The 13,465-nt window shown below is 36.7% G+C and overlaps 1 protein-coding gene across 13 annotated transcripts in view; it reads left to right on the top strand.

The window, feature by feature from the left end:
• The window catches only part of MYO3B (myosin IIIB), a 194,660-nt gene that overhangs the window by 93,293 nt on the left and 87,902 nt on the right, over window positions 1-13,465 (top strand). For 10 of the 13 annotated variants that reach the window (XR_007632098.1, XR_007632097.1, XM_050340309.1 and 7 more), the window contains 10 exons: window positions 1,879-1,962; window positions 2,626-2,828; window positions 3,196-3,294; window positions 3,874-3,988; window positions 4,351-4,477; window positions 4,622-4,832; window positions 5,900-6,047; window positions 6,292-6,445; window positions 8,282-8,370; window positions 9,888-10,017. Coding sequence is in view for 11 of the 13 variants with exons in the window: in XM_050340309.1 (XP_050196266.1) it covers window positions 1,879-1,962; window positions 2,626-2,828; window positions 3,196-3,294; window positions 3,874-3,988; window positions 4,351-4,477; window positions 4,622-4,832; window positions 5,900-6,047; window positions 6,292-6,445; window positions 8,282-8,370; window positions 9,888-10,017 (1,360 nt within the window). In the remaining 2 variants the exon portion in view is untranslated. Of the gene's footprint in view, window positions 1-1,878; window positions 1,963-2,625; window positions 2,833-3,195; window positions 3,298-3,873; window positions 3,989-4,350; window positions 4,478-4,621; window positions 4,833-5,308; window positions 5,377-5,899; window positions 6,048-6,291; window positions 6,446-8,281; window positions 8,371-9,887; window positions 10,018-13,465 lie in introns of those variants that run through there. The other 3 variants (XM_050340316.1, XM_050340315.1, XM_050340317.1) reach the window with 3 other exon arrangements.

The following is a 13,465-nucleotide window of genomic DNA, read 5'->3' as shown; positions in this document are numbered from 1 at the left end:
CATAAAAGCAGAATAAAATAATAAAAGGCTTGCAATCAGAAAATGCCAAGAGAAGAAGACAAATAAAAGGAACATTAAAGATGAAAACAGGAGCTTTACTGAGTATGTGGAATTACACTGGCCTGAGAGATGGTTGGTACTTCTTTAATGACGTATATGCTCTTTGATGGAGGCATGAAAGAAAACAAATACTCACATAGAGTAAGTAATAACAAGTAAGAACTTGTTATCTGAGGAGAAAATGACATCAGCTCATCAGGCTTTGTACGTCTTTAATAGTATATGTTTTGTACCTGTCTAAGAAGCAATTTTCATTTAGATCTAAATCAGTTTCCTATTTGCTGCTTGCAAAGTGTTACAGGAACTTGTTTATCTCTGTTACCTGGCCAGTGTTATGTTGATTCATCAAGTATAGCTGCATTAGATAAACACTGTAGCCAGATCGAAAATATTTTGATTCTGTCTGTTTTATACGTTGAGTTTCTCTTGTTTTTTCCTGGGAAAGGTGAAAATTGACTTAAGGTTTTAATATTTCTCCTGAAGTGAAAGTCAAGTTCTAACCAATTCTACAAGGACTCATGGGTTTTAACTGTGTAAACTGTTATACATAACTTCCCTAATCACAGAAAGGCAATTAAATTAGGTAGTGTAACTCCATAAATCTGTCAATGTGTCACCTGTTTCCAAGAGCAAAAATATCTGACAAGAAAAAAAAAAATGATCTGCAAATGTCATATTGCACACATTATGTTGAGTCAGTCCCTGCACCTGCTGTTAGGCACCACAAGGTACCACCAGATAACTGTTACATCTTTCAAACCTTTTCACATAGCTCAGTTCTATATGAAGTGTCAATGCATCAAGTATTTTAGGACCTTGTATCTTTTCCCAGCCAAGAATCTTGTGTATTCACAGTGTCATGCAGATAATTTTCAGGTGTTTGCATAAAAACAAGTGCATCTATTTAACTGCTCAGTGTTAAAATTAGCCTTTTAATTATATGTCTGTTGATACTGTACTTTAAATAGACTAATATTTGTACTGGTGATCTGTCAAATATGTGGGAAAAAAGGGGAAAACAATGCTGTTGGAATTCATACTTTTCTATAATCTGAAGTGTTCACGCTTCAGTATTCATGTATAAACTGACCTTTTAGGTGTACTGGCCTTCTACTTCCATCCTGTCCCCAGAGTGTAACAGCAGAGGATTTAGACCATTCTAGCTAGTCTCTGAATCTGGAATCCATTTGGAGAGCCTATAAAATACCATATGTGAAAGACTGCTGACCTATACAAAAGAAAGTGGATACATCCTCCCAAAATCATCCAATGAAGAGATGCATATTTTTCTGAAATGTTTAGGTGCTAGTTTGCTGTTCTGGCTTGAATGTCAGGGTCACCTACAGAATAACCTCTCTACACAGAGGTAACTTCTTAAGATCATTTTTAGGAGCAAACTTTTGGTCAGTGTATTAAAAATAGCTGTACCCTGTGATTCATGTTAATTCATATGAAGTCAGTGCAGTGAGCTCAGAAGCACATCAGTTGAGCTGGGGCAATTCTCTGAGTTTTAAGCTTTTGAGAGGAACCACATGAATGTTAGTCATGTCTGTAGACATGGTCCCTCGTTTGTGTCTTGGCCCTTAGAAATTCAGTCACTGCTTCACAAATGCACAGTGCTATCAGGCATCATGAGATGCATTTTAGTAATCTAGGGAACAAATTCTTGCATGGAGTCTTTGCTGATCTCTCCTTTCAGAAAGGGGTTGACCATGTAATTATTTTGCAGTTTTGGTACTAAATGTGAAGTACCAGATGGAAGTGGTAATGGCTGATGTGGTGAACTCTGCACCTGAATGTGTTTTTTTGTGTGTTCAGTGCATTATCATCAGTGGGGAAAGTGGTGCTGGAAAGACAGAAAGTGCCCATCTGATCGTCCAACATTTGACCTTCTTGGGAAAGGTATTTCTTAGCCAATTATGTAAAACGATGAACAAATCCTCCCAATCCCTCCCCAGTTTCTGCTTTATTTGGTCTTTAATATTTAAAGCTGTTCATGTAAGTTGTCCCACTTGAGTTAGGGATATAATAATCGTGCATGTGTGAGAGCACTGAATTAAGATAAAAGAGTGTGACTCACACCAAACCAGTCAATATTTTTTTAAAAAATAGGTGCCAGATTCTGAGTGTTTAATAACAGTAATGTACAGTGTTTATCCCATATATCACTGTTTATTTAAATGATAACAACTCTAATCTTAAAAGCTCTTACACATTTAAACGTTACAAGAATGCTGTTAGCACAAAATAATAGAAAAATCAAGCATGTTAAGGTTAACCATAAGTAGATGTCTTAAGTTTTTTTGGGGTTTTGGTACTCTTAACTAATTATATAACACCTCAGAGGTAGAACAATTGCAGAGAAAGCAGAATCTGTATTTTCCTATCTGTGGGAGACCTCCTCCTCAGTTTGTTAGACCTGTTGTATAAGTAGAAAGGTTAACGCAGTACCTAAGTCCCTACGAGCATGACAAGGGTATTCTATGCTTCTGAATCAAGAATTGAATTGTGGTTAAGCATTATATTCTTTTAATTCTCATTCTGATCTGTATCTGTTCTGTCAAGGCCAATAACCGTGCTTTACGTGAGAAAATTCTCCAGGTGAATCCTCTGGTTGAAGCGTTTGGGAATGCCTGCACTGCCATCAATGACAACTCAAGTCGCTTTGGAAAATATCTGGAAATGATGTTTACACCAACAGGAGCTGTAATGGGGGCAAAGATTTCTGAATATCTACTTGAAAAATCAAGGGTCATAAAACAGGCTGTGTAGGTATATTAATTGTTTGTCCTTTGACATATATATAATGTTTGGATTGATTTAATTCTCAAAAATTCTGTATTTTAAATGCTTTCCTGTTTTCTGCTAAAGCAGTAATCCTTTGTACAGTGCTATGACAACAAGAGTAGTCAGGTTCTTTTGCAGTGGAAGCCAGAGCCGCTCCATTCTTTGGAGAAATGTTGTGTTGACTGGCTTTTCTGTGTTTCACAGTTGCTGATCCTAAACCATTAAAACAAGTGGGAGATTTACTACCTGCTTCAGTGAGCTCATTATAAGAACTACTTTTACACTGTATAAGATGCCACAAGAATAAACACAGGTGCTTTAAAAGGATTGTTTGTTGTTTTTTTCCAGGGGAGAGAAAAATTTCCATATATTTTATTATATTTATGCTGGCCTTTATCATCAGAAGAAACTTTCTGAATATAGACTTCCTGATAAAAAGCCTCCTAGGTAACTACCACTCACTTGCTTTAACTGCTCATTGTAATTAGCTATTGATCAGCACTTGCTTTCAGTATGATGCCTTAAAATCTCTCTTAATCCTTCTCCATCCCTTAAGGATCTTTTTTAATCCTCCCAAGGAAAGAAGAGAATGGACACTGAGGCATTCCATTATTTGTGTTTGTTTGAGAAGTTGAAGTATTAAAATAGAAGGAGGAAGAATAAAACTCATTATTATGTAGATATGTTGACATGCTTTCAATGAGGACAGTCCACCTTATGATTTCTTACTGTAATGCTTCACATTCAGCAGTAACCCAGAATATGTTTTGAAGTTGTGTTTTCTGATCTGTATTGGGTGAGGGCATGTGTGTGAAATGCTGGAAACACTAATAGTCATTAACCAAGAATAAGTAAAAGTTAATGCAACAGAAGCAAAAACTTCATATGAATTAGCACCAAACTATATAATTGGAAGACACTGAGATAAATGTTCTTTCCAATTACTGAGGTACTTGCATTTAAGTCCCTGGAGGTCATACTGATGTATCTGATAGTGTGATGTTTTCTTTCTCCCACTCTGTTTAGATATATTGATAATGAAACTGGAAAAGTAATGCATGATATTGTAACTAAAGATTCCTATGGAAGACAATTTGAAGCGATTCAGCATTGTTTTAGAATTATAGGATTTACTGACGAGGTAAGAGATCCATGTGCTAAACCATTATTGTCCTTCTTTATAAAAACCACCTCCAGTGCTGCCCTTTGGTTTTGTGGATGCACACCTGCACCACAGAATCTCTTTTATGACAGAAGCGAACTGTGAAAGAATAACCACACACTCAGAAGGCAAGAGCAGCCTGAGGTCTCAGTTGGTACTCAGGCAATTCTGTATTGAACTGTTTTCTGTGCAAATAAGTTTACTTGAACTTGTAGAACTTGGTTTCAGAGAAAGCTATGAGCTTTAATAGCCATTCCAGTGCCCACTTTTTTTTCATAGCCTAAATATGATCTATATATCTAATTGGATTCCTTAAAAGTGCATCTCGTCATCTTCTACAGGAAGTGTACTCAGTGTACAGAATTCTGACTGGAATCTTAAATACTGGAAATATTGAGTTTGCTGCCATTTCTTCACAACACCAAACAGATAAAAGTGAGGTTCCCAACCCAGAAGCCTTAGATAATGGTAAATACGTTTTAATGTTGTCAGTTCTGTAAATGCAATTTGACTGTATTTCTGAGAATCTCTAACTCATGGTAACAGTTGGTCAATACTGGTGATTTCTACCACATAGTCACAGTTGTGTATCTTTTTTCCACTGTCTTTTAGCTGCTGCACTACTAAGTATTGGGTCAGAAGAACTTCAAGAGGCCCTAACCTCCCACTGTGTTGTAACACGGGGGGAGACTATTATCCGGACCAACACCGTGGACAAGGCAGCTGACGTGCGAGATGCCATGTCTAAAGCACTTTATGGCCGGCTCTTCAGCTGGATTGTAAATCGTATTAATACACTACTTCAGCCAGATAAAAATATATGGCAAGTTACACATCACTGAATCATGTGTACTTACTGTGCATATATCTGATGGGTTCATCCATTTGTATATTTTTGATTTTGCAGAAAAGGTACTGCGTTTATTTTGGCTAAGGCTTCAAAATGGCTTTCATGCTGTGATACTGAGTTTTGTTTCCAGGACATTAATCCCATCATTTTCAAAGCCCTGAGTAGAATTTAGCTACTGAAGTCAATGGAAATTGGGTGGTTGAAGTGCTGTATAATTCTTTAAAAAGATGCTTCCTATATATTGAACATGAAAATCATACAAAAGTCTGATAAGTACACTGAAAAACTTTAGTATGTATTCACAGTCCTTACAGATCTTCTGCTTTTGTTAGTAATAAATACAAATATCAGATTATTATTGTGCTGCTACTTGAGATGTAAGTGATGATTTTTTATTTTTCATAATAACAGAAACATTACATTGTGCATCCTTATGATTTATTTGCCAGGTACTGATCTGGCTGGTTTGATCTTTTGAAGCAGCTGTAGAGATTTTAGAAACAAGAGAACCCCTCAGGTGATGTGAAAATGCCTCTGATCTGAGATCTACTCTTGGCACTTCACTATGTCATATAGACTCGTTCTCATCCATACTTGCAGTTCTGGTGGTGACTGTCATACCAGTTCGCACGTGGGCTCTTGACAGTCCAGCTTGTAGCAGCAACAGACTTGGTAATTACCCTTCTGAATGAGTACAGCAAAAACATACTATTAAAGCTTGACACCTCTTGACTATCTGGAGGAGCAGACAAATTTTATTTGAGATCTGCCTCCTGAAACCACGTTTTAATATGGCTGCTAAGTGTGGCTTACTTTGTACCTATGATTCTCCTGCCTCCATGGAAATTTTGCAAGAAGCAAGTGGAAAACAAAAGTCTGAACAGTGCTGAACAAATGCACAAGTTGTCTTAGGTTCAAACACACTTTTCCTATGATTTTTGTAGCAGAGTAAATCAATTATGCAATCCTAGTTACCATGTTTATTTTTATTTTACCTTGGTGTTGCCCATGATTAATTCTGTTTGTATTTTCGCGTGCAGCAATGCTGAAAGTGGGATGAATGTTGGGATACTAGACATATTTGGATTTGAGAACTTTGCAAGAAATTCTTTTGAACAGCTGTGCATAAATATCGCTAATGAACAGATCCAGTTTTATTTCAATCAACACATCTTTGCACTTGAGCAGGTAAATTCAACTCTGATACGATCTAGCTGAATCAGCCCTCCTAAACCATAGGCCATATTCAGGAGCACTTTATAAACTATAAAATGGGTATGTGATTTAAATGCAAGATAATGACATCTTTCAGTTGAAGTTTTGTAAATAACGTTACTGAGGCTTATAGAATATTGCTATGTATCGTAAATGTCCTGATGATGATGTTGCCTTTACGGGTTAAATGTTAAAACTGTGCTGGTGACTTTTGTAGATGGAATATCAGAGTGAGGGAATCGATGCAACTACGGTGGAGTATGAGGACAACCGTCCACTTCTAGATATGTTCCTTCAGAAACCCATGGGTCTGCTGTCTTTGCTAGATGAAGAAAGTCGATTTCCTCAGGCAACAGACCTAACTTTAGTTGGTATGTACAAACAAAAACTCTGGGAAATGACAAATGTATTGTAAGAAGGCAGAATGTCATCTTTGCTCAAGTTTTACTACCCTAATCGTCCTGCTGAGGCTGTGCCATTTTAGTTGACATTCTAAAGTTCATTTTTCATTGTGCTTCATAATTTTTCTCTGCTTACCTGTCTTCTATCCTTTTCATATTGGAAAACTTATCTTAAATATCATGTGTCAAAAGCTTATTGTCTTTTCGGTGTTAGAAGGAAATAACCTGTGTCTTGTCCTTGTATGTGAGGTATATCAAGCAGTATTTATCCCCATTTACTGAAGGGGTGGCTGAGACAGAGTAAAATCTTGTATATAGGACCACCCTGTGAGCAGCATTACTGTTGAAAGTAAAATTTAGAGCTCCCAGGCTCCTAGGCCCATGTTTATCCAATTAGAAAATACTGCTTCATTCCAGATTATCTCATCATAAATAGGAAGTGTGTGTTATTTCTGGTGTGCCATCTGGCTGAATATTTCCCTGCCTTCATGCATATTTTACGTTCATTTTAACAAATTTTGGTGCCAAACTTAAAACATACAGCGCATGCCATGTTTAAAACTGTTGTCTTGCTTTTATTTACTAGAGATGTACTTTTCCCTGTGATATTTCCTTCAGTGGAATGTGCAGGAGAGACTCAAGCTGTTAGTCAGAGGATAATAACAGCTGCCTATTAAATTGCACAATACATGTACTAGATTTTTCACTTCTGCTAGGCTGAGCTTACTGGGATTCAAGTCACAGATTGAACAAGTACTGTGGTTTCATTCCACTCCTCCTTTGTATACTAAAGTTGTCTGCTTCCCTGTGGGTTATATAAATCAGTTAATACTGAATATTGAACTTCTACTTTCAGAGGAACCTTCCTTGGTCCAGTCCTGATCAACCTTACTGCTGATCTGTACACAGAATAGCAGGATCTCTCAAGGAGGCAGCAAAGTGAGAGAGATATTTTGCCCTCTCTAGGTGTGCCAGACAATCATTAATTCCACTGCTCCATTCCAGCCCCCTGAAATTCCAAACTTAGTTATTTTTGCTTTAAATACAAACTTGATTCAGCGTTAATAGGAAGAAAAACCCCACACAAGTTGCTGCCTGGGCTTTCATTGTTAGACAGACAAGACTAACTTCATTACAAAATACTGAAGAGTATTTTGTAATGAAGTATCACAGGGCATAATAGACATTTTTCTCAGAAGCTGATGTTTCCTCTTTTGTCAGTTCTTTAGAGGTAGGCACAGGAAACAGAAAGTCTCTTTAGAAGAGGTTTAGTATAGAATCCTCTTCTTTTTCTGTAGAAGTCCAAAGGTAAATGAGACACAGTACCAGACTGAAGACATTAACATATCCTTAAAACATGATGAACAAAGCTAATTGAATGCAGAAGAGAAGATAGGGAAAATACATTTAAGCAAGCATGATATATTCCCAGTTTTGAATGTACATAATTAAAATAAATTCACCCCAAACCCTGTATATGCATAAGCAAATTCATAGGAAAATATGAGAAATTGTCACATCTTGTCATTAACCTTTCTTATTTAATGGTTTTCCATACACAAAACCGTCCACAGTGATGTTTGAATGACAGTCTTACTGAGCTAGTTTAGAATGAACTTTTCCATTCAGAAATGGACAGCTTGGAAAAAGTGTAGAGAAGCTGGTACACAAGTATTTCTGAGCAATCTGATAATATATGTTTAAAGCAGCTCTGACTTCTTGAGAAGCAACTTAGAAAACTAATTAGGATGAAGATTATAGTTAATCACTCTGTCACGTAAATCAATGTCTCTTCTCAATCTCTAGATAAATTTGAAGATAACTTACGATGCAAATACTTTTGGAGACCAAAAGGAGTAGAACTGTCATTTGGTATTCAGCACTATGCTGGAAAGGTAAGGTCACGTGATTTTTATTTAGTTCAAATAGCAGTGGTATGGTCGTTATTTCTTTTTATCCAGAGTTTCTGCTTTATGGGGTTTTTTCCTCATTTTAATAGAAAATATGATAAAGTTTATTCAAACATAGAATCTTAACATTTTCATGTGTAGTGGTCCATTTTAGAACCTATCCTTAGGGCTCTTGCACAACTTGTGTAGACAGTAACCATCTTTTTCCTGCAAGAAATCTGGCACCAGAAACACCGTTATTACAGTCTCTTCAAAGGAGCAACTCTCTGGAACCAGAACAGGCTACGTGCTTGTTACCATCACCTGGATGCCACAGTAGTTCTGTACGAGATGTATCTAAGTATATGGATAAAAAGCAGTGTAACCCAGTATCTGTGAAAGAACTTAAAATCCTATAGAGAGCATTGGAAAGACTGGGGCTTGCTAGTACAGATGTTTCCTTGTACTCTGTAACACCTAACTTTTTTTGTTCACATGCACATGTTATTTTATATGGGGAATAATGGTCCAGTTTTCACCATAGCATGAGCTTTGATTGTGAATTCAGGTCCAAAATTGAAATGACCATGTTTTATGTAGTAGTCAATGAAATCTCATCTTTAGCTCATTGTAAGACTGCAAAATTTTAAGATATATTCTAGTAAATTCTGTCCAGTTTTCTGTGTTGGTAAGAATAACTGTCAAAATTAGTTAGTTCTTTGTACCCAAATGGCCAGGTAATAAAAACACTACTGGTCAGTTCCCTATTGCAGGACAACATTCAGTTTCTGTGTAAACTAATGGACTCCAGGGGAATTGGGCTAGAGAGAAATATTGCTAGTGATAATAAAACAGGTCTAAGAAACTACTGCAATTAAAAAAAAAAAAAAAGGCAAAATTAACTGATTCTATTGATCATATTATATGTATTATATATGTATTCATATTGATTATATGAATACAAATAGCCAGGCATTAATTTCTAATCAAAACAGTTGAAGAAATTGAAATAATGTTTTGTTTTCCTAATATGATTTTCATTGCACCAAGAAGCCTGTTTTAATGTACCTAGATGTCCAGCCTGTTTTAATGTACCTAGATGTCCTGTTCCTCCAGCAGGTCTACTTAGAGATTACAGATTTGATGCAGACAACAAATAGATAATAACCATCTGAGAACCGTTTCTTACCTCACACAGAAATGATCAACCTAAGTATCTGTATTGTATTGCAATGTGCATAAAATAGTTTGTCATGACAAAGCATAGTACAGCAGGATTTAAGCCATTTAATCCAGTTGGATGTGCAATGACATCCTATGAATACAGGTACTGTGTACAGCCAGTTTATGTTCTGAAGACACTGCTGCAGTACATCTTTAAGTCCTTTGCAGGTAATTCATTGGCCTGTTGGATACAAGATAACTGGTCTGCTTGGTCATCCTGACTATTCACATTTTAAAGAACATAGTAGTTTCTGGGTAACCCTTTTTGGCAAATCTTCTGATTCTGTTTCCCACACTAGGTATTATATGATGCCAGTGCATTCCTTGAGAAGAACAGAGACACGCTTCCTGCCGACATAGTGGTGGTGTTGCGAACTTCAGAGAACAAACTTCTTCAGCAGCTGTTCTCTAGCCCATTAACAAAGACAGGTATTTTCTGCACAGCTTTGCTAACGTTGTAACCACTTCAGCTACCTGCTACTCTAAAGCTCTTAATTGTTTCTGGACAATTTTTTAAATTTATTCTTTTTCAATTCTGCTCCTAAAGTCACATAGATATCTAAAACATTATGGTATATGGGGTTTTTTAATATGTGAAATGAATTTTTCTAAAACACGTATGCAGCAAGATTGTTTCCTGACTCCAGAGAAGAGAGTTTGTCTGACATGTAGGGCAAGAGCTCATTCTCAGAGCAGGATGAAAATACAGGAGTTTCTGGTTCTTAATCCTTTACTAAGATCCGTACTCAGTTGATAGATTCTTGTGTACCATGTCTTACAGTTTGTAAATCATGTGATGTAGGTCAAGGTGTTTTGGCAGTAGTATCCATCTGTTTAGAAGCACTGATGCAACACATAGTTTCTTACAAATTATAAAAACCACATACTAATATGCTAGAATTGATTCCGTTGATTTAAAGCTTGTTGACTTTGACTTACATGAAAGTACCAGATCTATAGCTGAATGAAACAGGTAGGTGAAGTGTGATCACTCCATAGATGGATGCCAGGATGACAGTAACATATACAAATGATAGTTCTGAAGTGTCAGTGCAAACAAACCAACAAATGAACACTCCTGTCAATGCTTTCTACACTCTTAAGGTATCTTTTTCATAATGGGTAAGAAAAAGATGTAATACTAAAGAATAATCTAGATACAGTGGACTGTATTAGACTGCAAAATTATTGTGATCTGAGATATACAAATAAGGTTGTATTCCTAGGTAGAAGTTCATGGTACATGCATTAGATAGTGCTGTATAGGCTTATTGTACATGGGCTGTAGATGTAATTCTGTGCCTGTGCAGTAGGATTTCTGAACTGTTTGTAACCCAGTTGTAGGCTCTGGTGATGCATTTAACTTCTCTTGAGAAAAAGAACATCTGGAGAAAAATTTATGTTGGAGATTTCTTTGTATATGTAAAATTAATAACAAAATATTAATTAATATACTAGAGGATAGATTCCTGTTACAGTATCTGTGTTCTTTTCCTGTAATTGGAAGGCTGTGGACTACCCCTCTTCAAGTTATACTTTTGGAGTTCCTTGAGAGGTGAGGATCCAATGAGAAATTTGCTTTTCCTTTCATCTGTGACAAGTTTAGATGGAGGGGGATATAGTTCAAGATGGAGAAGGACTGATTTGTGCCCAAGTGGGGAACAAAGAACCTTTGTGTCTACTTCTGATGGTTGAGTCTGTGTTAAACTGATAAAAGAGATTCTGATCAGCAAAGCTAAAAAGAAAGCTCACATCTAGTCAAATGTACCTCCACACCCCTCTTTAGAGCCATTTTAGACCTTGGAGCTATTGTCAGAACAAAACAGATTAGGTGCTTTGTCCCAGCTATCATTCCCAATTATTGTAAGTATTATACTTTTTTTTTTTATTACTAATTTTAAATCAGAGCACTGATGTCTTCATGCAACTCATCTTCCTCTGGCCTTTTAGGAGTATTTTCAGTAGCAGCAGCACTCAACTTCAGTATTTTGCCCAAGATGCATAAAATGTTCAGTAAGAAGATACTTTTAATTGCAGTAGTGTATAGTTATGATGTTGGTGTATTTCCACTATTTTTTAAGGTCTCTTACATTCCTTCCTTGTTTCTTATTTACATGAATTGTGTGCTTGCTCTCTCCTGTTATAGACCATTTACCTTCCTGTGAAGAGCACACAGCAAGTTGAATGTTGTCTGCATTTGTCAAGCTGGTATAGGACATCCCATTAACAAAATTATTGTGCATATGCTCCTGTGCATGGTGTTATAAGAATAGCTTAAAGCCCTTATGTCATTTTTTTTTAAAAGCCTTTGTAATTTTGCTTTTTTTCCAACTGTCTGATATAATTGGCACTCACATCCTGTGTTGGGGTCTCTGTGTTCTAAAATCAGATTGTTGCCAGGTTTAGTTTTGGCAGCTTGCAAGATAAATGAAAGGTTTGGCTGAGAACAGAAGGTATTGCTGGCAGTGCTGCTTCATCTCTGCTCAGGAAAGAAAGATAATGCTATTCTCTTAACTTTCCACAAAGAGGCTTTTGTAAACAAAAGAATAGCGACTGTGTATATGTCCCATCCTACTCTGTCCTTGCCTCAGCACTCTTCCCTGCATTCAACATGGGCTTCATTCCTAAAGCAAATCAGAAAAAGTACAGATTAAGATTCATAATCTTGGTACAATTTTCTCCAAGTTTTTGTCAATCACTGACTGATGCAAAAGTTAATAATTTACATGGAAGCCATATTGCATCTTTCCAGGTAACCCTCACTTGAAATGAGCCTTCTGCCAATATGTCTGGTGTTTTGTTTGAAGGTGAGTGACAGCACATTCTCACATCTGCTTACAGCTATCTCTGGAATGTGCAGCGTGGGTGGGTTTTACCAAGCAGCGTTCTCCGATACGTGCGGCAGCCACTAGGTGGTGGTATCCCAGAAGCGAGTGAAGCTGGTAACATTGGGCTGACAGTGTCTGAAAATGTAGTTCTTAAATACCAAAAAGAACAAAAAGATGCTTTTCCCACTCTGAGATGATCCTCTGTTTGAAGTATATTTATATAACTATCATGTCTTCTACTGTCAAAAACTGAGCAGCATCAAGAAAATAAATATTAAGAAAGCTAAATTCTTCTACTAATTTAGGATAGTGTTAATCCTTGTAATTTATCAAATATACTTATCCCCTCTTAACAAATGCTTCCATTTCACAGTAGCGGACTATGCAGTTTAAAGGACCAGACATTAACAGCAGGACATTAAATATATATTTGTAATAATAATTTATGGTTAAGAGAGTATGCAATTACTGATGAGACACTGGAACCTGAACATCATGGCACTAATTCTGTAGTGTGTACAGCTTATTTTATCATCTTTCAGTGAAAACTTAGTCACATTTGGCATGTTTTGAAATCGGCATGTTCTAGGGACCTTTAACCTCAAAACTGAATGAACATATTCTGGTTTAACCGAACAGTTCTCCCAATTGCTTCTGTATCTATCACTTTTTTTCTTACACAGCTTCTTGTGCTGCCACTACTCTAGTTGAATATGCATGTTCCCATTCAGATAGAATGGGAATATCCTGATAGAATCAGGATAGAATTCCTGATTGTTTCTGGTTTTAGTTTATCACTATTGCTGCTAAAGCGTCAGAGAGAAAAGGAATCACATGATCTAGAAAATAGAGTGTCCTTGAAAGAGAAGAGAACTTTAATTGGAAAAATTAAGGACAGTGAAGGTACATTCAGTAGTATCAGTGAGGAGCTGACTCACTGTCCTGATATTCAAGGATTTTTGCAGCATCACCTGTAAGGGGTGGTACTTTAGGACTCCGTGGGCAAAGCACTACTGGGGCATTTTGAGACTGCAGGGTCTTCATCTTCT

The sequence above is a fragment of the Myiozetetes cayanensis genome, unplaced genomic scaffold, assembly GCF_022539395.1.
Source record: "Myiozetetes cayanensis isolate MyiCay16 unplaced genomic scaffold, myiCay2020 scf9, whole genome shotgun sequence".
NCBI lineage: Eukaryota > Metazoa > Chordata > Aves > Passeriformes > Tyrannidae > Myiozetetes > Myiozetetes cayanensis.
This window is presented reverse-complemented; position numbering and strand designations above follow the sequence as displayed.